Source organism: Wyeomyia smithii, chromosome 3 (assembly GCF_029784165.1).
Source record: "Wyeomyia smithii strain HCP4-BCI-WySm-NY-G18 chromosome 3, ASM2978416v1, whole genome shotgun sequence".
NCBI classification, from domain to species: Eukaryota; Metazoa; Arthropoda; class Insecta; order Diptera; family Culicidae; genus Wyeomyia; species Wyeomyia smithii.
The window spans coordinates 237,292,769-237,317,557 of record NC_073696.1 but is presented as its reverse complement, the minus strand read 5'-3'; the positions used below and the strand labels follow the sequence as shown (position 1 = coordinate 237,317,557).

Sequence of the window (24,789 nt, the reverse complement as noted above, 5' to 3'; positions counted from 1 at the left end):
AGAATTTCATGAGAGAAGTTGAACAACTAAAACCTTATTCAAAACCTTTCTGGAAGCTTTCGAAGGTTCTTAATAAATCTTCGAAGCCCATTCCAGTCCTTAAAGATGGTGATTGCATTTTTCTAACGAATGAACAAAAATCTCAAAAACTTGCTCAGCAGTTTGAGAGCGTTCATAACTCCAATTTGAACGTAGTAAGTCCTATTGAAAATGAAGTAAACCAAAAGTATGATCAGATCACCACCCAAGAATTTCTTTCCGAAGAGGTATTGGAAACAAACTTGAATGAGGTGCGAACTATTCTCAAAAAATTCAAAAACATGAAAGCACCAGGAGATGATGGGATTTTCTATATCCTTATTAAAAGACTTCCCGAAAACTCTTTAAATTTCTTGATAAAAATTTTTAACAGATGCTTTGCACTAGCACATTTTCCTACGAAATGGAAAAATGCCAAAGTCACTCCAATTTAAAAACCCGAGAAGAATCCAGCTGAGTTCAAGTTATCGACCAATTAGTTTACTTTCCTCTATTAGCAAACTTTTTGAAAGAATAATTCTCAATAGAATGATAACACATATTAATGAGAACTCAATGTTTGCAAATGAGCAGTTTGGTTTTCGCCATGGGCATTAAACTACTCATCAGTTACTTAGAGTAACAAATATGATTTGAACTAATAAATCTGACGGCTGTCGACTGGAGCAGCTCTACTAGATATAGAAAAGGCATTCGACAGTGTTTGGCATAAAGGTTTAATAGCTAAAATGTCAAATTTCAGTTTTCCGCTTTACCTTACAAAAATGATACAAAGTTATTCAACTGACCGCACTCTTCAGGTTAACTATCAAAATGGTAAATCTGATAGATTGCCTGTTAGAGCTGGTGTGCCTCAGGGGAGTTTTCAGGCCCAATCTTATATAACATTTTTACTTCTGATCTTCCTGATTTACCACCAGGTTGTGAGAAATCTCTGTTTTGTGACGATACAAGCATTTCCGCGAAGGAAAAAGCCTTCGTGTTATATGCAGTCGGCTACAAAAAAGTTTAGATATATCTTTTTCACACTTGCAGAAATGGAAGATTTCCCCTAATGCTTCTAAAACACAGTTAATTATTTTTCCTCATAAGCCAAGAGTTTCATTTCTCAAACCCACCCATAACCACGTTATTAAGATGAACGGTGTGGTCTTAAATTGGTCTGATCAAGTTTAATACTTAGGGCTTATTTATGATAAGAATCTTACTTTCAAGGAGCACATTGAAAATATCCAGTCAAAGTGCAATAAGTATATCAAATGTTTATATCCTCTTATCAACAGGAACTCTATAAATAGATATTAGTACATAAATAAATCATTACAAACATTCTCTTTTTTTATTGAAAAAAAAAAAAATTATAAACATTTTTTTGTTACCTTTTACTGATGAATTTCATTTAAAATGTCATTTTGCTAAAGCATTTGTCAGTTCCCGGTTCCCGGGAAATCGATTGCCGGGAATATTGCAAACCCTAGTCAGGGAATCCATTTTTTGATCAGGGAATATGAGTGAAAACTGAATAATTGTTATCCGGGGCGTGATTTTTTTTTTGAACGACTCCGTAGTGCAAAAACTATTTCGGGCTGTTTCGGGGCCTCTACGGTTCGGTTTCATATCCGATTGAATATTTTTTTCTTTGGGATTTGAGAGTTACGTTAATCTACGTTGCACTTTTTTGTGCTGAATGCTGAAAAATATCAGGGAAATAAATGTTATATTTTAGGGAATATCTGGGAAAATCAGGGAATTCGACGTTGAAAACTTTTTCGCCACCCTGGTCCGGTATAGTGTTTTCGGCAAAGTTGTAGATAATAGTTTTGTCCTTCTAAAATAAATATACACTGTAAAAAACAGTCTAAAAAATTTTTGTTGACACATTTTGATATTTTTCGTTGTTCCAGGTTCAGTTAACTTCTATTGATTAGCTTAGAGTGTGATTTTTTGAGATATTTAGTTTATAATTATATATTCTATGTTATTTTTTCTAAAATAATTCCGTCGAGGCGTTCTTGGGACGGGACACAATAGTAAAGGGTGATCGATATTATTTTTAGGAGAGATTACTTTCCCAGTAGTTTGATTGGCCAGAATATCATGCCGGAGACATCGGAGATTGAGGGTTTGAGCTCCGACTAGATGAGGAAATTTTTTTTTTCAAGTTAAAGTCACACCTTGTTCATTTTTCGCATCCTCGTAAAATTGCATACATTGCCCACTTTACCAAACTTAAAATGTTAGTCATAAGACATAAAATGTAATTAGTTCGTATAGTAATCTTGTGTAGATTTTATGGAAAACAGAAAGATTGTTTTTAAAAAAAGTTTTTTTCAGATAATTTTTTTTCTTTTAATAATTTTGTTTTTTTTTATATTTTTTTTCTTGAAATGGAAATTTATTTAGAGTGTATTATTAAAAAAAAGGAAAAACAAAATTATTATTTGCAACTTTACCGAAAACATCACACCGATCGAACAAACCGTTCTGGCTCTTAAAATATTTTTAATCATCAATACGACTTTTGCATAGACTTTTTATATAGCTTCTCGAAAATAGGTAAATAAATAATTTAAGCAAAAATAAGTCATAATTAAAATCAACCAGCACAACAAATTTGTAGATAACAGTTTTGTCTTTCCCGAAAAATTATATTGTTTTTAGAGAAAAAAATTTAAAAAAAAAAAAGTTTTTTGAAAAATAAATTAAAAACTAATTATCTAAAAAAGCTCATTTTTTGAAAATCTTTTTTTTTTTGTGAAAACTAAAAAAGATATTCTCAACAATGCAACCGGTTCGATCATTAAAAAATCAGAAAAAAAGTTATAATTTTTCGAAAAAAATTTTTTTTTTTACGCGATACATTTTTTTATGGAAGAATAAAATTATTATGTACAACTATGCCGAAACAAACCGTTTTAACTGTAAAAATATTTTAAATTCCTCATAGAGTGCTCTATTGGAAATTCAAAATATTTCTGCAACAAAAACGGTTTGAGTGATTGTCATAGTGTCTTAGACAAAGTTGTCCCTCCAAAAAAATATGCCCCTCGAAAAAATAAAAAAAAGTTGTTTTTTTTTCCAAATATCATAACATTTGTTTTCTTGATTTCTTCATGATCGGACCGGTTGCATCGTTTAGGTAAACTTGTACAGTTTTTATGAAAAAAATGCAATTTTCAAAAATTAGCTTTTTAGACCTAGTTATTTTTTAACTTTTTTTCAAAAATAAATGATTTTTTTAAAGTGTGTATTTTTTAGAAGAAAGAACAAAAAGAAAAGACAAAATTATTGTCTTAAACTTTGCTGAAGAGATCACAGCGATCAAACAAACCGTTTTGGCCTTAAATATATTTTTAATCACCGATACCTCTCTAAAATAGCATTTTCCAATAGCTTCTCAAAAATGAGTCGTGTTCCAATAGCACAAAATGACATCTTTTGCCTTGAGAAACGTCAATGCAAAGTTTCAGTTAAATCAAATATGGTCGATTCAATAGGTTGCCCGTTTTTTGTGGAATTGCGTGCTTTGCAATTGAAAAAAAATACTAATCATTAAAAAACCTATTTTTTGCTGTATGGACTTCCTCACTGCGACCAGATTAGCTGATCTATTGTGCAATATGCCCGTGTGTCTGCTGTATCCCGTATTTCTATTATTAGAAATACCGCTATTGAGAAGTAGCATGTCACTTCTATCATTATTGTTTTATTCGGGCTTGTGTGTAACAGGGATGTTACGGATGTGATTTTTCAGACATCTGCAGATGCGGATGCGGATGCGGATATGTGACTACGGATGCGGATGTTGATGCGGATGTCAATTTTCATGCGGATGTTCCGCATTTCCGGAAGCGGATGCGGATATCCGTAGCATCCCTTGTGTTATATTTTGCTTTTTTCACATAACCATGCCCCTTCCCAGTGCAAAAGATATTTGGGCGAGCAGTAAATACACCAAGGAAAATTTTTCTGCAATATTTTATGAAGCGAATTTTTCTTCAATATCCGCATGGTATGATGCAGATGCGGATGCGGATATGTGATTACGGATGCAGATGTTGATGCAGATGTCAATTTTCATGCGGATGCGGATATCTGTTACATCTCTAGTGTGTAATGTGATTTTATCCTTTCTTCAATACACTATTGGCTCTACTATACCGAGCCTCCTTCCTCCTGGCAAATATCGCCAATTATAATTCTCTGGAGATGTTTCGTCGTGCGCCATTGTGGCCAGTTTTGTTGATAAGAGGTATTTTTTTTATTGGAAGCAAGTCACGCAAAGGTATTGTGGGATTCAGCCTAAAGAAAGGGTAAGTAGTTGGGGAGCCTGAAAATAAACCCATCCTTAGGTCTTCTTGACATCGAATGGCTTGATTCTACTAAGATTTAAACCCACGACCATTTGCTTGACTAATCGGACTCTGTAACCTTGCGACTACGCAGCCTCCCTTAACTTCACTATTTGATTGGAGATTAGTATTCAAGTCTGTTTAGTGAAAGGAACAACGGCGCATATCAGCTCAATTCTACACTATACCTTACCATCCCAGCTGTAGAATACATAGAAATGAATTAAAAATGGTTGATTCTCAATTTAACATCTTTTATTTACTATTGAAAAAATGTGTCAAATATTATGCCACAAGTTCAGGGCAATCTTCATCTTTTGATCAAGATATTGACGTTTAAAATACGTTCAGTGGTAGTAACATATTATGCATTTTAAGAGGACATATTCTCGTTACATTTTCCACAGCATATCGTTCTGTTGGAGTAGGACGAGTTCTACGTCAAAAAATGCCGAAAAAATTTTGGTAGATAAGATGGAACCTTTAGATATGCCGAATAACGGTGATAAATAAAAGTATGTTGACACAAACAATAATTGACTAACCAGTTCACACTCTTATGGGAATTGATACCTGCGAATGTTATATTAGCTCTTGCAATTCAATGCAGATGTAGATCGAAGAAGTACTTATTCTGGTATATCGTTGTTTACGCCCTTTTTGAGCACGACGAAATTCCATTTCGATACTTTTAATGACCGGTAGAACTGTGGATTATATCCATATCTATAATGTGAAAAAATAGGCAATTTCGTATGGCGAAATTCAAAGTAATAGAACGGAATTAGACGAAGAAGACCGTGAAGTAATTTTATTAAAACAGTGCTGTTAATGGCCTCCTCGTAAATTTATAAGGTACTGATCGGAAAAAGTCAAATAAATTATGGGTCGCAGTGGAAAGAAAAACAACACAAATTAAGCACGTTATTCTTAGAAAGGCTGGAATTGTACAAACAATCTTGTAGAAAAAAATGTTTACCGAGTTTGTCCCTGCGTCCTTTATTGCAGTCAAAGTTCCTAACAAATAGTGTACCTTCACTCTTCCAAGAAGGTTTTTCCATTACCGGGGCAGTATTTACCAGGAAGCTTGTCGGTAGCGAAAAAAACTAACCAACCGGATGGATTCCAGCGAAATGTGACAAAGTATTGACTAGAAAATTGCGTAGCAGCAGAGTAATTCTCAGTATCATAGGCGTACGAAAGTGCCAGCCCGAAAAATTAATATTCTTCAATTTCCCTGCTATGGTCGCTTCTGAACAAATCCTATGTCACGTTGTTGGAAATGCGAATTTTTGCAGCATCATTTTTTCTAGGATTTCAGCTGAATCTACTTAGATCACAGTTCTTTGAACTTGAGTTTGTGATCAACGAAGTATCATTTTCACTCGAATTGCGTCGCATTCATTTTGTTTGTTTTCGCTAACATGGTTTTGGTGATCGCCTTTAGCAATATTAAAATTGGTTTGCGGAATTTATGAGATACGCACTTAATTACCCTCATAATTAGTGTTGTTTGAAATCTAAGCATAAAAAGATACGACGACATTCTTACTGTTAACTTTTTTTTTGTCGGGCGGGGACCATATGGTGAGTGATGTGACGTTCTTTTTTGTCTGCCAGATGTGTTTTATTTTCGTGGTTCAAAAACTGTGTCAGCTGAAGCGGAAGAACGCACGGTAATCCAGTAGAGAGTATTCGTTTTTTTTCTCTTGTTATGACACCCTCCACTAAGTAGCCGAGTGATGTAATTATTTCTGTTAGAATTTCCGCTTTGCTTGACAGATTTTTAATTAGGGGTCATGCTTTTCTAGCGTTTCTCTGGTTTCAGTTTCCCACTGGAATCTAGATCAAGATTTGTTTTGAGAACCAAACAAGAAATAACACATCTCGTCGTTTTTTGTTATGTGCAACATGCAGGCAAACGTTGGATGGGCAATATCACATCAATGTTGTGTGTTGAAATTAGATAATTGTGTCTTAGCTATAATCCGAATTTTTGTTGAGCGTGTAATTGGTTGTATGTTTTGTTTGCGAAATAACATAATTATTTATCATAAATCAATATTAATCAATTGATTGAAAAAATCTAGAGTAGAAATTAGATCCAAACAACTTTGATGTTTACGTTGGCAGAGCAAATTTAGCAAATTTTAGAACCCAAAAATGTTTTACGGTAAATATGAAAGTATTGTTTTTCCAAAAAGCTATGATATTCAACTCTGCATATGTTTCAACATATGTACTCTAACCAGCGGTCCGGTAAAATTTTAAAAATCTATACCGAACTCATGTCGCGTTGGCGGAATATGCTCCCAGTACGGTACTCTCTTCTTTTCTCCCAAGCACTGAAAGCCATCATCAGTGTGTGTCGATCTCGAGTTGATGATAATTGCGGAAGCAGCAACAGCAGCTATCAGCACTTGAGCGCATGGTGTGAGTAGAGTAGAAACGGCCTCTCGTGTGTTGGCTCTCCTCCCTTTGCTACAGAGGCGTCAAATCTGGAGAGTTTCTATCAACCGTACTTAAGTTTTTACGCTGTTGAAAAGATATTGCCTTGAAGAAATGCAACGCTGCTGTACCGCTGCACACCAGTTAGTGACGCATATCGTACGGCCGTACGAGAGAAAGAAGAGTCGTTACCGAAGCGAATGAGAACTTGCGAGCGAGCCAGCTAATTATCATCGTTCATTACGCAGACTCCAGTGTAGCGCAGTCATCATTCAATATTGCTCACGTCATTGCGAAACTCAGCTCACCACATCAGCTCTCGAACTTGGGCGTTAAGAAGCAGCAGATGGATCATCTTCTTTCTTTGCACTGCTGTTTCCTTTCCGATCTAACACGATTTAAGAGAGAGAAAGAGAAGATTAAGGAAGGTGAAGATCGCATACAGAAACACGATCGGATCAAGGACTGTGTAATATAAGCATAGATTCTGGTTCAATTTACTATCTGTTGTCAAAAGTGTCGCAGTTGAGGAAAGTCTTTGTTATTTTATTTACAGTCAAAGAATTACCAAATCACAAATAGCGAGCAATTTCTTGCTGATTCAACGATTATCAAACCAACTAACGTCATGATTTGGGTGTATAGTCATTGCTCTGTTATTGCTTCAGCTCTCTCCTTTTCTTGTGTGAAACAGCTTCATTATTAGTTTTTTTTTCAATCCCATGCTCGTGTTTTGCACAGGCCTGAGCGTCCACTTTTCTGTACCTTTGTTTTCGCTCAATTTTGCTTTTAACCGGTGATTTTTATTGAGTGAAAAGTATTGAATTTCGTGACATGCCCAGTAAGTGTTGCGCACAAAAAAAAATCGCTTCAAATCTTTTCCGATAGCCGAAATTTTATAGAGAGGGAATTTTTATAAGAAAATGGTGACCGATTCCACAGGAAACCAAGTGTTGATAAAATGGTGTTTTATGCGGCGAAAACGGGCAACCCGTTTATCGTGGTAGCACGTTCAATTTGTCGCGACATTTAGTTGCTAAATATGCTAAGGAGGCAGTAGATATTGGGATACTTGTCGGTAAAAAAAGCGATGTTCCGGGAAAGCCGAGTTTTTGGTCAACATTGATCGAAACACCTACATCAGTTCTTTAGTAAGGAAGATAACGGACTGTAACATCCTGATGAACTTTTTTTTTCAAAAAGTATGCGAGTGTAGTACTTTTGCTCATTGAGTAAGCATTACATTTGAATCACGTTAGTCGAACAAACAAATTAAAATACGTGAGTGCTGTGTAAACGCGAATGATAGTTTAAATAACGGATCACATCAGATGCAGGGAAAACTAATTTATATTAAAAGAGATCAAGCGACGAGAAAAGGACAATCAGTACTATGTATCAATAGCCAGTATATTTGCAATGGAAAGCTGGTGGTGCCTACTTTGGCCATGATGGAACGGAACGATAAGAACACTGCCGAAAATATACTCGCTGATATAGAAGGTTTAATACTATTCAACCTAAACTCAGATCAGATATATCCTGTGACCACGGATAATGGAATAAATTTTCGTAAGACGACGAAATTGATCCGGAATGCTCAAATGTTACAATTAAACGAAACTGAGAATTCTGCATAGGAAATTGAAAAGTCCGATGATATAGACAACGCTTACAACTTCACGTGAAATTCTCCAATTTACCGTTCTTGTTCAAAATTTGTTTGCTTGTTTCTGTTCAGAAAACCTAAACCTAAAACTATTTTTTTCTATTATACATAATCATTTTTTTCAATAGACCTCACTTTTCAATATTGTCTAGTGTGGAAAAAATTATTCGAATTGGCTGATGATAAAATCTTTCGCCGATTAAGTTGATGTTCTTTTAGTCATCGTACAACCGCATCTTATTAGAGTAAAATGTGCTGCTCACGATATACAGTTAGCAGTATATGAAGTGCTGAGGAAGAAAACAGCGTCAAACTTTTTTGCAAGTCCGTAAAATCGTAAAAGCAAAGAGAAAACAACCTAACGCCAACTACTTCAAAGTTGAAAAACACAAATAAACCAATATTGGATGAAGAAACACCCGCATTTAAGGGTTGAAAGTAGTTATACAGGGACTTTTAACAACAAAACTGAAGCGAGGATCATGTTTGCTTCCATGAACTTAGAGTAAATTCATGTCTCGAAGGTAAAGATGTTTCAAAAAGTTTAAAACAACCCTTTTTTAACAAATTTTAAACTTGCTGTTGAAGCGTAATAAAAACTGATGTCTTGAAAGAAAACATGCTGGTAGAAGCAACAGTACCGTGCTGTATATGTGGAGCAGAGCACAAGGTTTCTCCTTGCAGCGCGCGGTACACGACAACTTTTCGCGTGCAATCAAGAAGAAACTGCAATACTACTGCTGATGTTGATTGAAGATTTATCTCATTAATATGGTTACCATTAAGTTATATTTGTTTCATTTTATCTTCGATATCCACTAAATAATCGTGGCCGGCATAATATCGACTGAGCCGGCGAATGCTTGTGTATTTTTTGTTCATTAAATTAGATTTATTCAGAATCTTTTTTTACATTTCAACATTGTTAAAATTGTTTTTTTTTTTCTATTTCAACAAATAATATACCTATGAAAAAACTTGTCAAGCAAAAAACAAAAATGAAGCTTTTTGAATTTTAACCTTGTTGTAATTGATTGATACGATTTTTTGCTGGAACTTGTTGATAATTTTGTTTGACATATCTTCTAATGTTTTCCTATTAGTGAGCCTATGTAACTATTCGAAATTATTTTCAGAATAAGATTCATATAATAAATTTGAGTTAGAGTTAAAAAAAAAACAAAACCATTTATTATGATAAAGTAGCATTGTTGGATTTGAGAGATATGGTTGGATCTGTATTTTTCAATAGAATTAAATCTGGTTTAGATGCATTAGGAATAATTCTTGGTGCTCATTTAACAATAACAATACGCTTGAACCGTTTCAGATAAGGCTAATTTGTATACCTTGTAGTATTTCAAAAGTTATCTGCTTTTCAAACAAGAATTGTATCTGAGAGTTGTTTTCTAGACATCCCGTGCGAGCATGCTTCCAGTGTGCAATCCAATATTGTTCTACTATGATGATCTCAATATGTCCCGAACGCACGATCATCGCACCCTGCTGGATGGATCGACCCCTCCGACGAGGTACTATTTTTTGTGCGTTTTCTTCTCCTTTTCCGCTGATCGTATATCATCATCGTCATCAACATAAAGAAAAGCGAAAGAAGGCACACAGTAAAAATGAAGCAGAAACAAGAAATTATCATTGAAGAAACAAAAAAAAAGTTGACTAACGGAGCCGGGTGGCAGCCGACTGCTGCTGGTGGGAGAGTCGCGTGTAGTTGCTGCGCTGCTGCTTGGAGAGCGCGCGGGTACTTGGTTTCAGGTCCCTCGGTGCAGTTACTCGCGTGCGTCGTCACTATTGCTGCGACGGAGTTGAAGTTCAATCTTCATTGAAACATTGAAGCAGGCGGCTAGCAGCCAGCCTCTACCAGTCGCAGCCACTGACGTGTGAGTTTTCGAGTCTTGGGCCGGAGTTGGGATGCTGCAGCCGTCGAGTGCAGTGTTGCGCACGAACCGCCGGTGCATACAATAGCGTTGAAGGCTCGTCAGGAGAAGAAAAAAAAGAAAGCGCGTCCGTTCATTCGTCGTCGGCTGAAACCAAGAGACAGTTCTTTGGCGCCCGCAACGAGTCGGTCGGTCTCGGTCTGTAGGTCATTGGTCGTAACGTGCCATTTTACTTGCGACAGTTTCTTCGGGACCGTTTTTTGCGCCCGGAGTGCAGATCAACTTCCGCTGTTAGCTTATCCCGGTGGGGACCAACGGGCTAAGTTTGTGTAAGTGAGTCTGCATGTGCTTCCGTTGTCGTTGGTTTCGCTACTACGCTACTGACTGGAACAGTTTCGTTGACAGTCGTCGCCGTTGTTTGTTTTCTGAGTGAGGGAATGGTGAATAATCTACCGCCACTAGTTGAATGATACTTGCCGTCCCATTACTTGTCGCTTTGAAGAGTGTGTATGTGAGCCGAAACGAGATAAGTTCACGTCGAGAATAAATAGCGGTGACTTCTTGTTAACCTGCCAACCGCAGCTCGCCGCTGGAGAAGGTCGCCGAGGTTCAAGTGGGTGCGATGTGGAAAATATGATAGGCCTTTCTCAAATAATGGATGTGGTTCACAGCAGATCCCGTGGAAGTCTTCGTGAATGCTTCGAATGATATGCTGTTAAAGAGCACAGAGTTGGATTGTGGGCTGTGCAGTTCAGTTCTACTCTTGAAAAAAAAAAGCAGAAGAAAAAAATCATTTGTATACACGGTGTGATATGAAGCAATATGTGATTACGCAGAATTGAGATCTCGGAAGAGTGCGCGCACGGTGCATGGGAAGAAGCTTTATAGAGCGGTGGTATCATTATGATGGCCGTAGGGTAGGATAACCGCAAAGTGGAAGATTTGCTTGTGGTTCTTGTTTTGTCTGTGCCTCAAAATCAACATTACTGCAAGTGGCCGAGAGAAACGAAAAGAAAACGTTGGTAATATCCTGTATCGGATATTAGTGCAATCACCGGAGAATAAATCATGAAGAAAAAGGATAAAATTACTGTGATGGATATCGTGCTTCTCTGGGCACTAAAGGTATGCTGCGCGATAATTATAATTTCCAGGGTCGTAACCAGATTTACGCCATGGTGGTGGCTTTTCGCTGTAAGAATGCGTTGCCTTCGCACAGTACGTACTCGGATTGCGAATGCCGTTTGGCCTTCATCTCACTTGGATACGTAACCACGGAATGTAATGAACTTTTTCTCTGGGCTCAATCATTTGTTGTCGTTTCCAACAAATGATCAAATTTGTTTGTCTCAATCTCAGCGAAATAATCAACCGCCCAAGAACGGTAATGATGCCTTGAATGTTTTTCGCAGCTTCGAAGTTGTTGTCGTAGAAGCCTACACCGAATTCAATTCAGCCTTTTCATTTGCTAATATTTCGATGGTCACGTCAATCATTTACTGACGATGCAATACGTTTTTTTAGCGCTTTCAACAGCATAATTTGTAATACGTTGCAAAGCGGTTGTAATGGAGATTTATTCATCTTACATCCTACAGCGTTGGATTTTTTAACTGATGTAGTTTCTGATCAGTTTTTGTATGCATACCCGCTATCCTGTCTTCGTCTCAATCTTCTCTGCAGTTGAGCAATAAACCAAACATAATTGCTATATTGTGTTTTCTTTTCCTAAAACAAAACTGTTTATCAGTTTCTCACAACTTTCAAGCAGTTGATTATTAAACAACAAGATGCTGACGAATGAATTTTAGAGTGAAGTTAACGTTGAAACATGAACAGGTGTTTTAGTGGCTTCATGTTCCCGTTTGAATTAAACCGGAACTTCTTTTGGAACCTGTAAACCGATTACGACTAAGTTAATAAATTGCAAAAATTATTCATGATACTAATTATAACCATTTTACTAATCTGCGATGGAAAATTTTGATTTTCCTGCTGTTTGATTTTTATGAACCTGTAAAGACCCGGGACGGAACTTGTTTTTTGAAAATGCTCGTTCTCAGCACTGGAACTTTTATTCAAGGGGAATAGTTGCTCTAAGTTTTGGTAAAGGTGCCACCCCTCTGGACCCCTCTCCGTTTTTGTGAGACGCAAATATGTCTGTGTTTTTTTTAAATTTTTCAAACAGATTGAGCAAACACTAGTAATTTTCATACGTATCAATTGCTCCATGTATCAAATCATGTCAGGTGGATGAAATATGGTATGTAAGAGTGAACTTTGGAGTTTCCAAATTATTTTAGTACAAAATCACAAAACTACGTATTTTTATAAAAATTCAAACAACAAAACCGTTTTCAAATTTTAAGCTCTACATTTTTGCGGTGAGGTCTCCTGAATCCATACGTGATGAAATATTTATTTTAGCATGCAAACATTTTGAGAAAAACCAGTTTAAATTCACTAAAGTACATATTTTCATGGAAACCTGATTTTCTCAGTCTCCCACAGTTGGTTTCAACTTGGCTCTTCAATTTTCAAGCTCTATATTTCTAGAGTAACGTCTTCTGAATCCAAAGATGCTGGAAGAATTATTCTAGCATGCACAGATTAAGAGAAAAACGAGTTTGAATTCACTAAAGTACGAGTTCTTATGAATTTTTGAATTCACTCGACCCAATTGGAATGCCTACGCATCGATTGTGAATCAACGAAAAAGGTGGTATATAAGCAAGTTTATAACTAAAATAGAAATATTATTTGGAATGCTCGGGCTGGAAAAAAAATATGAAAATATAGAAAATTATAAAAAAGCAGAAATTTTTACACGAGCAAGGCCGGGTACATTCAGCTAGTTGTATATAAAAACTGTTTGAGAATTAGTTGTAGGAAATTAATGTTGCCTCATAAAAAATATACACCGCAAAAAAGGTTAAAATAATTCAAATTATATTGAGTTTAAAAAAATTAATCTTCTATGAAAATTTGATTCTCATTTCTCCATCCTGCAAGTTGCGTAATAACTTCAAGTTTATTCAAAATTAATTAAAAAAAATTATCTTTTTTTCAATTGAAGTTTAGTGTTTATTTTCAACAACTATTTTTACAACTGAGAATGAGACAGCCTTTCTATACAACTGACGGTTTCTAAGCTGCCATGCTTCGAATAGAACCTATGTCAAAATGCATACGCCCTTTTAGAAAATTACACATGGGTCTAAAAATTATCTCTATCTGTGAAAAATGCTCAGTTTGCAAAGCAAAACACGTGTGCAAATTTTCATTCAAATCAACAATAGTCGATTAAATTTTTGCGTATTCCCAAGGGGGGGGGGGGGGAATTGCCCCCCGCATTTGGGGCAATTTTGCTCAGAGGAAAATAAAACAAACAGGTTTAAAAAATATCAGGGAAAATAAATTTTATTTCTAGAGTATGACAGGGAGTATTAGAGAAAATAATTTTGAAAACTTTTTCGCCAACCTGGTGTTGTTTGCAATCTGCTGGGTTTCAAGAAAATCTGTAATTTTCTCACAAATTTTTCAAACATTACAAAAATCAATCATTTTTAGATTAATTGCATCCAGAATAAACTGAAAGTATAACCTTTGCGCTATTAACATATTACGACTTCTACATATAACACATATACACTCAAAAGTATTACGGAAGCGAAAATTAGCACAAAACGTTAAACGACTTAATGTTACTTTTTTTCCTGGACGTTTTACTTCAAAGAGATTTGATGAATCTCCGTGAATGTGAACATAACCATAACATCTGAATTATCAATCGTATATTTCAATAAATTTGTGGTTGTCACTGAACAACTATTAATAACTCACAAAAAACATTTTTTGATAATTGAAATTATCCAAACATTATGAAATACTGAAATATCTCAAAAACAAATGCACATAGAATGTTCGTGGCCAAGAGCTTTATGATACGAAATTACTATTAAAATTGCACTGCGCCATTGGAATTTGATGTTGTAAATAAAAAAAAATATTAACTTTTGATTAAAAATGTATATCAACCTTCTCCATCCAGCAGTTTCTATCAATAGCTTTGGAATATTGTCAAGTTTAGATATTTTAATTTTTTGTGTATAATTTAGTGTTTGTTCCAATTTTCTCACCATAAATTCAAAATAACTTGAAAACGGATGCATTTACGAAAATAATTATTATTATCACTTTTCGATTTGTAATTATTGGAATGCATAAAAAATATCTTGAAAAACGTTGAATTCAATTTTCTCTAATAAAACTCAATCTCTTATATAAAATCTGTGTTTCATTTCTCCACTGCTCTACTGCTAACGCTTCTACCACTACTACTGTTGGTACTTGCTGCCGCTGTCGCTACTGATGCCCGTTAATTAGGACCGTCCTAGTAGCTATCCACTAGTGTAATGATTGATTTGAGAAGAAGCAGTTTCTTAAAAAGCCCAAATAGTGCATTCCCGGTTAACTAGGTATACATTTCTGTCGACCGTGGTAGGGAAAGTAATCACTGAGTTTCAACTAGGATTCGACCACTTTCAATAGTACAGTTTGCATAATTACAATTTTGAAGGCCTAATGATGCGTTTTAGTGTCGTATGGAAACAGATAACAAAAGGTATCGCAATTAGTTACGTAACATTTTATTACGCTGCTGTTGGGTGGTGTTGCACATTGCTGAAAGAAATAAAAATTCAGTTCGTGCTGAGACATGAAGATGAAGTCGAATTTACAACCGCTTTCGTGAAAGCGTTCCAATATTTTGAATGAAGTGTAACGAAATAATTAGAAACTATAAACTCTTCAATCAAAAGTATTTAATTTGTCCTCCAAAGCAGTGATGCCACATTTTCATCTGCATTTTGAGGATCAGGAAATCTTGCCATCTTGGTAAGATTTCAAAATATCTGTATAAAAATCTGCATATGTACTGAACATATCCTTATTGAAAAAAAAAAAACGCGAAATAGCTTGTTTAACATAATTCCGGTGAGTCATTTATAATAAATCTCCAAAAGGCTGAACAGCATTTATGTTTTTTTTGTTCACACAACATTTATTTGACACGGCACAATACAAATTAATGTTTCACGGAAACGGCATTTATGCTCATTATTGTTTTGCAACAATATCAAGAAGTTTGATAGGCAACCTTGTGGAAACCAAAAAATCTCTTTAAATCTGTATAGTTTTCAAAAAATCTGTAATCTGTGTATGCAGATATCTGTGTGAAAAATACGTAAATAATCTGTATAAATACAGATAAATCTGCATATGTGGCATCACTGTTCCATCACTGGAAAAAGGGCACTTTTCTGATAACACTTCGGAAAGCTGTTCTCATTGAAAATTTGATGGTTTGATTGAAATATAATTCTGTCGACCGTGCTAGGGAAAGCAAGTATTAAGCGACCAATCAGGAGTCGGAATGTAAGTTTCAACAGATGCATAGATTATTTTCCAATCGATTACTTCAAAAAACGGAGGAAATCCATTGAAAACTAGCCGTACTAAAGGGTGATTTTTTTGCTATTTGGTTTTTCGTGTATTCAGATTTGACAGTTCACGCGGGAATTCTGACAGCTGTCAAAGTCTAATGTACTCAGTTTTGTTTGCCATTTCACCATGAACAGACTTACGCCTGAACAACGCTTACAAATAATCGAATTTTTGGGCCTTAGAACAACTTGCCGAAAATCCACTTTTTTACCGAAAAATTGTGTTCAGTGACGAAGCTCATTTTTGGTTAAATGAGTATGTTAATAAGCAGAATTGCCGCATTTGGATCGAAGTGCAACCAGAAGCAATACAAGAATCGCCAATGCACCCAGAAAAATGCACGGTTTGGTGCGGTTTACACGCTGGAGGCATCATTGGTCCGTACTTCTTCAAAGATGATCAAAATTGCAACGTTACGGTCAATGACGCTCGCTATCGCGCGATGATTTCTGATTTTTTTTGCCGGAAATGGGAGAGCTGGGTCTTGTTGACATGTGTTTTCAGCAAGACGGAGCAACGTGCCACAACAACAACAATATCGCACGCTAGCCTGGGGGGCTAATGCGGTCTCGATCAACTAAGATTAGTTGAGAGAATTCGTTATCGATATTGTTTTCGGCACATTTTGCATGTTGTAGGATAAGTACAACGATACACCGTACCCCAGTGCTAGTCGAGAAAATTTCCAGCTCGAAAAGATCCTCGACCTGATCAGGAATCGAACCCGATATCACAACCGTGTGGGAGAGCTGGCCGACCGACATCGCTAACCACAGAACCACGGGGACCACTAGCAACGTGCCACACATCGCGCGAATCAATGGACATATTGCGGAATGAGTTCGGTGAGCAATTCATCTCACGAAATGGACCGGTGAATTGGCCGCCTAGATCATGGTATTTAACACCGCTAGATTATTTTTTGTGGGGCTACGTTAAATCTCTCGTATATGCGGATAAGCCAACAACAATTCCAGTCTTGGAAGACAACATTGCACGCGTTATTCGCGAGATACCAGCCGAAATGCTCGAAAAAGTGACCCAAAATTGGACTTTTCGTATGGACCATTTAAAACGTAGCCGTGGCCAACATTTGAATGAAACTATCTTTAAAAAGTAAATGGCATAAACCAATTTATCGGCTCAAATAAAGATTTCATACAGTTTTGTAATTTTTATGCGTTTTATTTTAAGAGGAACCAAATTCTTAAAAAATCACCCTTTATTAGCATTTGAAATTGGTCTCATATTTCCCTTTTTCCATTTTTAGGTTTTCATTTTACACCTAGCTCTACATCAAAAATGCGAGGAAAACTCAACTCTTTATATTACAATTTATGTTAATTTTCAATTTCTTCTAGTCAAAAATAAGTTTTTTACATTGTATATTTTTTAGCATTAGTAATTTGCGACTACGAAGTTGAAAGAGATTTTAAAAGCTGTTCGCACCTAGGCGAGCTCTTATATGCAATTGTCAAAATGTGTGTGATGAAAAAAGCAAAAAATATTTCTTTCCTTTTCTTTTCATACAAAAACTAAACAAATATCAGAGCACCTTTGTAGTCGCGAATTCCCTACAATTCATTCTCAGGCAGTTTTCTTGTACTACCAATGGTTTCTGAGCTATAATGCTTTGAATGCTTCAACATGAAAGCCCATGTCTAAACTAGGCTGTCCAAAAAAAAAATCGATGTTGAAAAAGTCAAGGTGCTCAGCCCTAAATTGAAAAATAATGTGATTTATAGCATTTTCGTAGAATGTTTCGACTTGCTAAAAAATTGATTTCAGGTTGCCCAAACGGGTTTGCTGAACCAAATACGTGTGAAAAGTTTCATTCAAATCAATAATGGTCATCATTTGGCGCGATTTTGCTCCTATACGATTTCAACAATTGTTCCAAATCAAAAAGCTTACATGTAGTGATAATCATCTAAGTAGTATCCGCTTTCGAGATATAATAGATCAGGTTTTGTCGGACTTCAATAATTTAAAACAATTGCAAAGTTTCTTGGAACACATTTTTGTCGGATATTTCTATTGAAAATTTAAATCGTTCCACTCATGACAAATAATTGGTCCTTCATACTGAACGGTGCAAAACTAATTGTAAAAACCCTAACTGACATTCCAGAGAATCTTTAGTGAGAATTCTCACAATACCTATAACTCGCTGACGGAATCGTGAGAAGAATCGTCTCCGCGATACAGAGAGAATCTTTGCGGCTCGCAAATGGCAACCTTAACATTGATCTCCAACTTGAGTGTTCGTCCAGAGAGTCCTTCGAACTTACACAAAATTGATGTCCTGAAAGTAAAGCGTGTTTGAAGAATGTTCGATATCTCGCTAAATGTGACAATGATCCATGTGGCATATGTAAAAAACCAAGATTCCATATTTTTTGGGTACATTGGTGACAACATGTAAGACTTGTGTGATAAAAACAAATGTTATTCAAAAAAATTCATCTGTACGGGTAGATAAGGCATGTATTGATAAAAAAAAGACCCCTAATTTGTCTAACATTTTTAGTTTATCATTTTAGGCTGTTTTTGAAAACAGTAGCTGTAAAATAGCGGCAATAATTTGTCATTATTTATATAATTAGATTTTAACCCACACAATATTAACAAAAAAAAATACATTTATGAAGAAGATTAACCTAGTCACACTCTCAATAATAGCCAACACGATAAACGGACCAATTAGGTCTTGAAATCGTTTATTTTTAGGTTAATTAACCGAGTTACCGGTTAATTAATTGATTACGATACGCGATGCGTCACATCTAGAGCTAAGAGAAGCCAAGAGAAGTCGTTGCTCTAACTAATCATTAGGGAGAGCCGCGAATTCCGCGAAATTCACAAAAACCCGCGAAATGCCGCGAAAATAATAAAAAAACAGCAATATTCTATGACAATCATGAAACATTTCGATTTGCAACCTACGAAATTCATGAAAACCAGCAACAAGGACGAAGCTAAAGATTAATGGGCACCTAGATGGTAATGGAAGGTCGTTTTCTACGCAACCAATAACATGAAACAGTACTACAACCGCTCTCTTACAACGCGATTTTGTCAGTCCTAATTGAATTTTGCGATTGGTGACGTGCATGATAGAATTCCTGAGAGTGCAGCCATAAAATCCAAGTTGCAAGATGAATGAGGGAGGCCTACAAGTAAGCATCTTTTTTAAAATAATCGACAGTGAGATTGGTATTCAAATTTTGGCAGGTATTCGAATCGCGGACGTTTTCCTGAATTTTCCCGGTTGGCAATTGAATATTTATCGATTTCCGAAACTCGGTAGATACGGATCCCAGCGTGAGCCAGTATAACATGAATATTATGTGCCTAACGACACCATTCTCTTGGTTCTGTGGTTAGCGATGTCGATCGGCTAGCTCTTCCACACGGTTGTGATATCGGGTTCGATTCCCGATCAGGTCGAGGATCTTTTCGAGCTGGAAATTTTCTCGACTCATCACTAAGGTACGGTGTATCGTTGTACTTATCCTACAACATACAAAATGTACCGAAAACAATATCGATAACGAATTCTCTCAACTAATATAGTAGATCGAGACCGCACTAGCCCCCCCCCCCCCCCCCCCCCGTATTTGACACATCACGTGCTCTTAGTTAGTAATGCAAATAAATTATGGATTGTGCGGTTAAATTATCGTACATTAAATTAAAACAGTTGTTTCTTGTTTTTACCAGAGAAAAAATCACTTTATTCAGTATTTTCCGAAGAAAAAGGGTGCCGCGAAACTACCGCCAAATTCGAATATTTTTTATTTTGTCACCCGCGAATTTTCAACTGTTTTGCCGCGAATTACCACTGTCTCTACTAATCATGTATCATGAAATGATAATCGATCGATTATAACTGAACATATGTGCACACGATTAATGCTTTGCATAAATAACCATATAGCATGCGAGATTCCGGTTTCGCAAACATATCCTGGCCCGTAGCTGTCACTTTTGGCGAAAGACACATGCAGCACACTGGAGCACTAGGCCAATCACGCGGTATCGGTTTCGAAGAAAAACGACTCGGTAAGGTCAGGAGAGAAACTATACCGTTAAAAAGGTGGTCGCGACGACTGCATGAAGCTAGCCGGACGACAGCAGCGCCGGACGGGTGTCGTGGTGAGGTGCGTGGTTTTTCGCAATGAGAAAATAGAGATTAAAGCTGTTCCATACACTTTGTCGAGGGGAAAGCCGTATATCAGAGTAATTATAATGGTTCGGTGGTCAAACTGGTTGGATTAGTTGTGGCCTAGTGGGCCGCGAGTCTGCTGGGCGTAGAAAGCAGATGCAAGTTTGTTGAGTCCAAGCCGTAGATTCAATTGCAAAGTTTAAGCAACAAACGATGGTAATTTTCCCCGAAAGCACTCGCAGGAAGGGCAACAAATTCAAATAAAATCGACTTCATCAGGTTAGTAGCTTTTTACTACCAGGTCCCGTAGATCACTGAAGGCAAATATGGTTACGAATGTTTTATACGGGTAGGCGAGAGCGAACAACCCTGTGGAGATGCATCCCGCGTCGTTAATGCTTTCTATTCCAAGACAAGCTACGTTGCGCGTTGGAGTCCCCGATGGCATACACGTTACGATACGTTAACTGGTCCAATTGTTGACCTATTCTGGCTTAACCAGTTTCCAACATCCACTTTTCCATTTCACTTCGACCACAATAGAACCAACCCTCCTGCTGCCAACGTTACGAAAGAAAATCTTAGCAACTGCAGATGGGCGATATCATTATGTACTTTGCCCGGATGGTTTCTTTCATTTGAATACACGTTCTTATGCACTGCGGCCAACTGACGAGCAGCGGATGGGATTCTCACTCACGCCGAGGGCATCCACCGAAATAGGTCAATTTGATTGAAATTTATGAATCGGCGTGAAGAATCGTTCAACCGTCTTCCGCCGAGTAATCCCGTGACTCGTGCCGCTGTGCGACGAGCGAGCGAGGAAGTACAGTTGTTTACAGTGCGAACTTCAATCGCTAAACTCTTCACCGCCGGGGTCTTTACCGATCTAGGTCTGCATTATTTAATAAGACGTTTTTTTCAACGCTCAGATGATTTTCTTTTACTCATAAGGTGAACCATTAAACGGAGCAGCGCTGCTAACTACCGTTTTGGCAGCCGTTCAAAAATGACATTGGAACACAAAAAAAAACTTGGGTTTTGAATAGAGCATTAAACTTTATTGTTCTGGCAGAACTGCTAGTGGCCCGACTTCATCCCAGCCAGTACGAAAATGGGGCGTTCGAATTTCCGAGAAGCCCCTGGACCGGTACTGCAGTACATGCGAGTCTGAAATTTGGATGTAGCAGACAGGCGTCAGACAGGCATCGAACAAAACCAACTTTCACTCCGACTGGTCGGTCATAGCGAACGGTACGTTGCACATTCGGTACACTGCTGCACAGGAAAAAAAGCAATAATAACTGCACTGCGGTGGGATTCAGTGCCTGATTTTGAGTTGATTCTGTTGTTCTTATATTTTGCGGTGAATGCCCAATTTAATTGCCAGTTCCGGCTTCTTTGGAAACGTGCACACGCTGGACAGCGCACAGTTGCCGCATTCTGGTGTGGTTGTTTGAAGAGAAAATAATCAAAATCAAATGCAAGTAAGCTTTAGGTTGGTGGAATAAAGACTAAATTTTTCACTGCTTAGTGTTAAACCAGGAAAAAACAGTATAACAATTTTGGGTAGTAGTTGTCATTATTGCTTGACTTCTTACTGCTTACTGCTTACTAAAACCAATTGCTTTAGAACACTGTTATACTGGAATCCCGGTGAGAAACTATACTTTTTTCCATTTTCAAATTCTTGTCTCTGTCCCTAAAGTAAGAAAGAACAGCTTTATTACTACTTTTTTGTTGCCTATTTATTTCGCTGCCATGCGGTTTGCGTTGTTTCTCCCATGGGGAAAAGTGTTTAGTACCAGCACTTCATATCGGCCAAGGAATAGCGGGAAAATATACTATTTCAAACTATGAAACGGGGAATGTCTCTATCTGTCTGTGGGAATGCGATTCAATGATTATATCTGGTTTTAGGAAAGAGGCTACCGCACGATTGAACTGGAATTTTGCATGAGCACTTTTTTCGAGAAGACGAAATTTTTTTGACCTGCCACTCAACGAAATTCCAAAAGTAGCTTTCCATTGGCACTCTACTGTTCATTCCATGCGACAAACAACAATTAGAATACTGTTTTCGAATTGATTGAATTACGCAACGGTTTATTTGAACTGCATGTGCGTTGCACGGTAAGCGATATCATTAATGATAGAAGTAAAACACCCCATTTCCATACCTATAACCAATGACCAATTTTGATTCGATTGAAGTTTTGCACACGTGTTTGGCTATGCAAACTGAGTATTTTTCACAGATGGAGAAATTTTGGAGACTCAAGATCAGGTTTGTTATTTGTTAACACTCTTGAGTGCAAGTGAAAAAAAGCAACCATAAACGTTATTTTTCCATAATCCTTTCAGAGTTCTCCTTTCCCGTTTTTTGCATGGAAGTGAACTGTAAAGACACTCCGTTATATTTCATGCGATGGAAACAAAACAGCAAAATCAGTTTATTTCTTTTTACTATACCGGTGAAATATTTCACTTTCATGCAATGTTCATATACTCTTTCTTTCTTTGTCTTTCGTTTTTCGTTAATAAAAGTCATCGGTCAGTGTCAGTGAAAAAGTTAGGTGAGGTTAATTTTGGCTGAGTGGAACGCAATAGTGATCGACAACAACAATGGACAAAAATATTACGCCAAAAGAAATTGGCGTTCTATATTAAAAAATATGTGCCACCGGCTACCAGAAACAACCACCGCTTCTCCTGGTTTTGGAGAAATCTCAATCTGCAACTTTCGAAAATGAGGGGGAATAAAATGGCACAGTCGCAACCAGAACCCTTATCGGCTTGCAATCACACAGTTTTCCTTAACGCTAAGCAAGAACAAACTGGCACTAAAGAACAAAAGCACAGCAAACGAACGTTTGTGTTAAAAGCTGCATCCATTTATGTTGTCAAATTCAGCCAATCACGTTTGGAGCAAAAAACTTAGAGCGAATCGGGGTTACATTTTGACCACTGTTCTCCTGGATTTACTCTTGCTTGGATCAATTTTGACGTTCCGTCTCGATAAAGCTTGGTGTTTGTTTTTTTTTTCGCTTTGACGAAGGAACAGTGAAGATTATTTGGTTGGATTTGTCGTCAAATTTTATCGCGTAACCGTGTACGATGCGCGCGAAATATTTCATCGGAGTATGACGGAGTAGGAAATGACTTTTATCAGCACTGCTCAAGATTATTTTCCTAAAAGGGCGTATACATTTTGGCATAGGTTTTATTCAAAGCATTTCAGCTCAGAAAACATTGCAAACAGTCGCGATCGATATCCCGATCAGTTCGGACGTTTGTTCAATTCGGAGAGTCTTCGCTTTTACCTAGAGTAATTTCAAATACAATCTATTGTTACATCACACGAACACGAGACAACATGGCTGCCAATCGAGGAAATCTACGAGAAAAGACATTTGTTATAAACTTCTCCGAAGCATTGAAAAAGCCAAGGATCGAAACAATAACGGACTATATGTTCAAAGTGCTTTCAATTCCAACAGAACGTTTAAAATCCGTACAAGCGAACTTATCACGTGGAATAACGTATGTCGAGGTGGATACAGAAGAGTTTGCCCTGGAGGTGGTTGAACTACATGATCGCAAACACGAGATCAAATACAGTGATTATAAGTTCGTGGTACCAGAGGCGACGCGTGGCCAAGTGGGCTACCTGTTCAATCAATTTTCGCAACATTGAAACAATAGTATTGTGAAAAAAGATTTGACCAGTTTTATTTACCTATATAGCAAAGGAGTCCTACTGTCTATTATGAGCGCTAATTTTTGATAATTTCTTCGTAGAATAATGATATCTGCTTCATTTTATAGAGGAAATCTGTTCAGCTATTATCATGATTCTCAATAACTATGACCGATTTTGGCCCTACAGAACTGATAAAGTTCGTTCAACGGATGCCGTTGTGTTAGGCAATGCCAGATCATTCTGCCAGCTAAAGCGTTTCAGAATAAACTTTTTGCAGGCTTTTTCTAACGAAAGTCGAAATTATGTTTATTATCTTTTTGCCTTTAAACTCTTCACGTGAGTAAAGAACCTAGCTTTATTTATTGAATTTTTGTTCGATGCTAAATCGTTTCCTTAGACGATGATAAAATTTTAAACTAGAAAGTGAGCAGCGCGTAAAAAGACAAATGTGTACTATACGGGCTATACGACGTTCAAGTTTTCGAATGAACAAAATGGATGAAAAGGCTTGAATGAAAACCAAAGAACACCACCACATCCAGAAAAATAATGAATCTGCTACGAAAGCTCTGAAAATTGGAATCTGCGTACTCTCGCGGCCACATGGACTCTCTCAAATTTTAATGATGTCGTGTCGTGAGAAGAAACAGAAAAGCAAAACGAAACAAGTGAAAAGACACTGAAGAGAGGGTGTAGAAAGAATGTCTTCTCTCGTTGCTATCGGCTTTTCGTTCAACAATGAGTTTGAACCAAAAAATGTCATTTTTACGCAAGGCGTTGCATTAGTAGTGGTGAATATAACAGACTGCGTTTGCCCTGTCGCAGAGAAGTGTGAACGACGCTCGGTTCAAATGAAAGGCCTGAACAAACGGTAGTCATTACTGAGTGTGGGTTGCGTTGCGTGTGAGGTGTATGGCGTAGTTTGAAGTGTAGCTCATCAGGTTACATTCTTCACGGCGCATAAGATTACACTGTTGACAACACAGTTGACAACAGAATAAGCATGTTCG

General features: G+C 37.1%; 1 protein-coding gene across 2 annotated transcripts in view; it reads left to right on the top strand.

Annotated features, from left to right (window-relative positions):
• LOC129733086 (tyrosine-protein phosphatase non-receptor type 9) overlaps positions 1-24,789 on the top strand; it is a 117,779-nt gene that overhangs the window by 26,147 nt on the left and 66,843 nt on the right. The window contains exon 1 of one of the 2 annotated variants that reach the window (XM_055694655.1): positions 10,476-11,528. The exons of the other annotated variant lie outside the window; for it this stretch is intronic. Within the exon in view, the coding sequence (XP_055550630.1) occupies positions 11,472-11,528 (57 nt within the window). The 5' untranslated portion in view covers positions 10,476-11,471. Of the gene's footprint in view, positions 1-10,475; positions 11,529-24,789 lie in introns of those variants that run through there. 2 annotated transcript variants of the gene reach the window in all.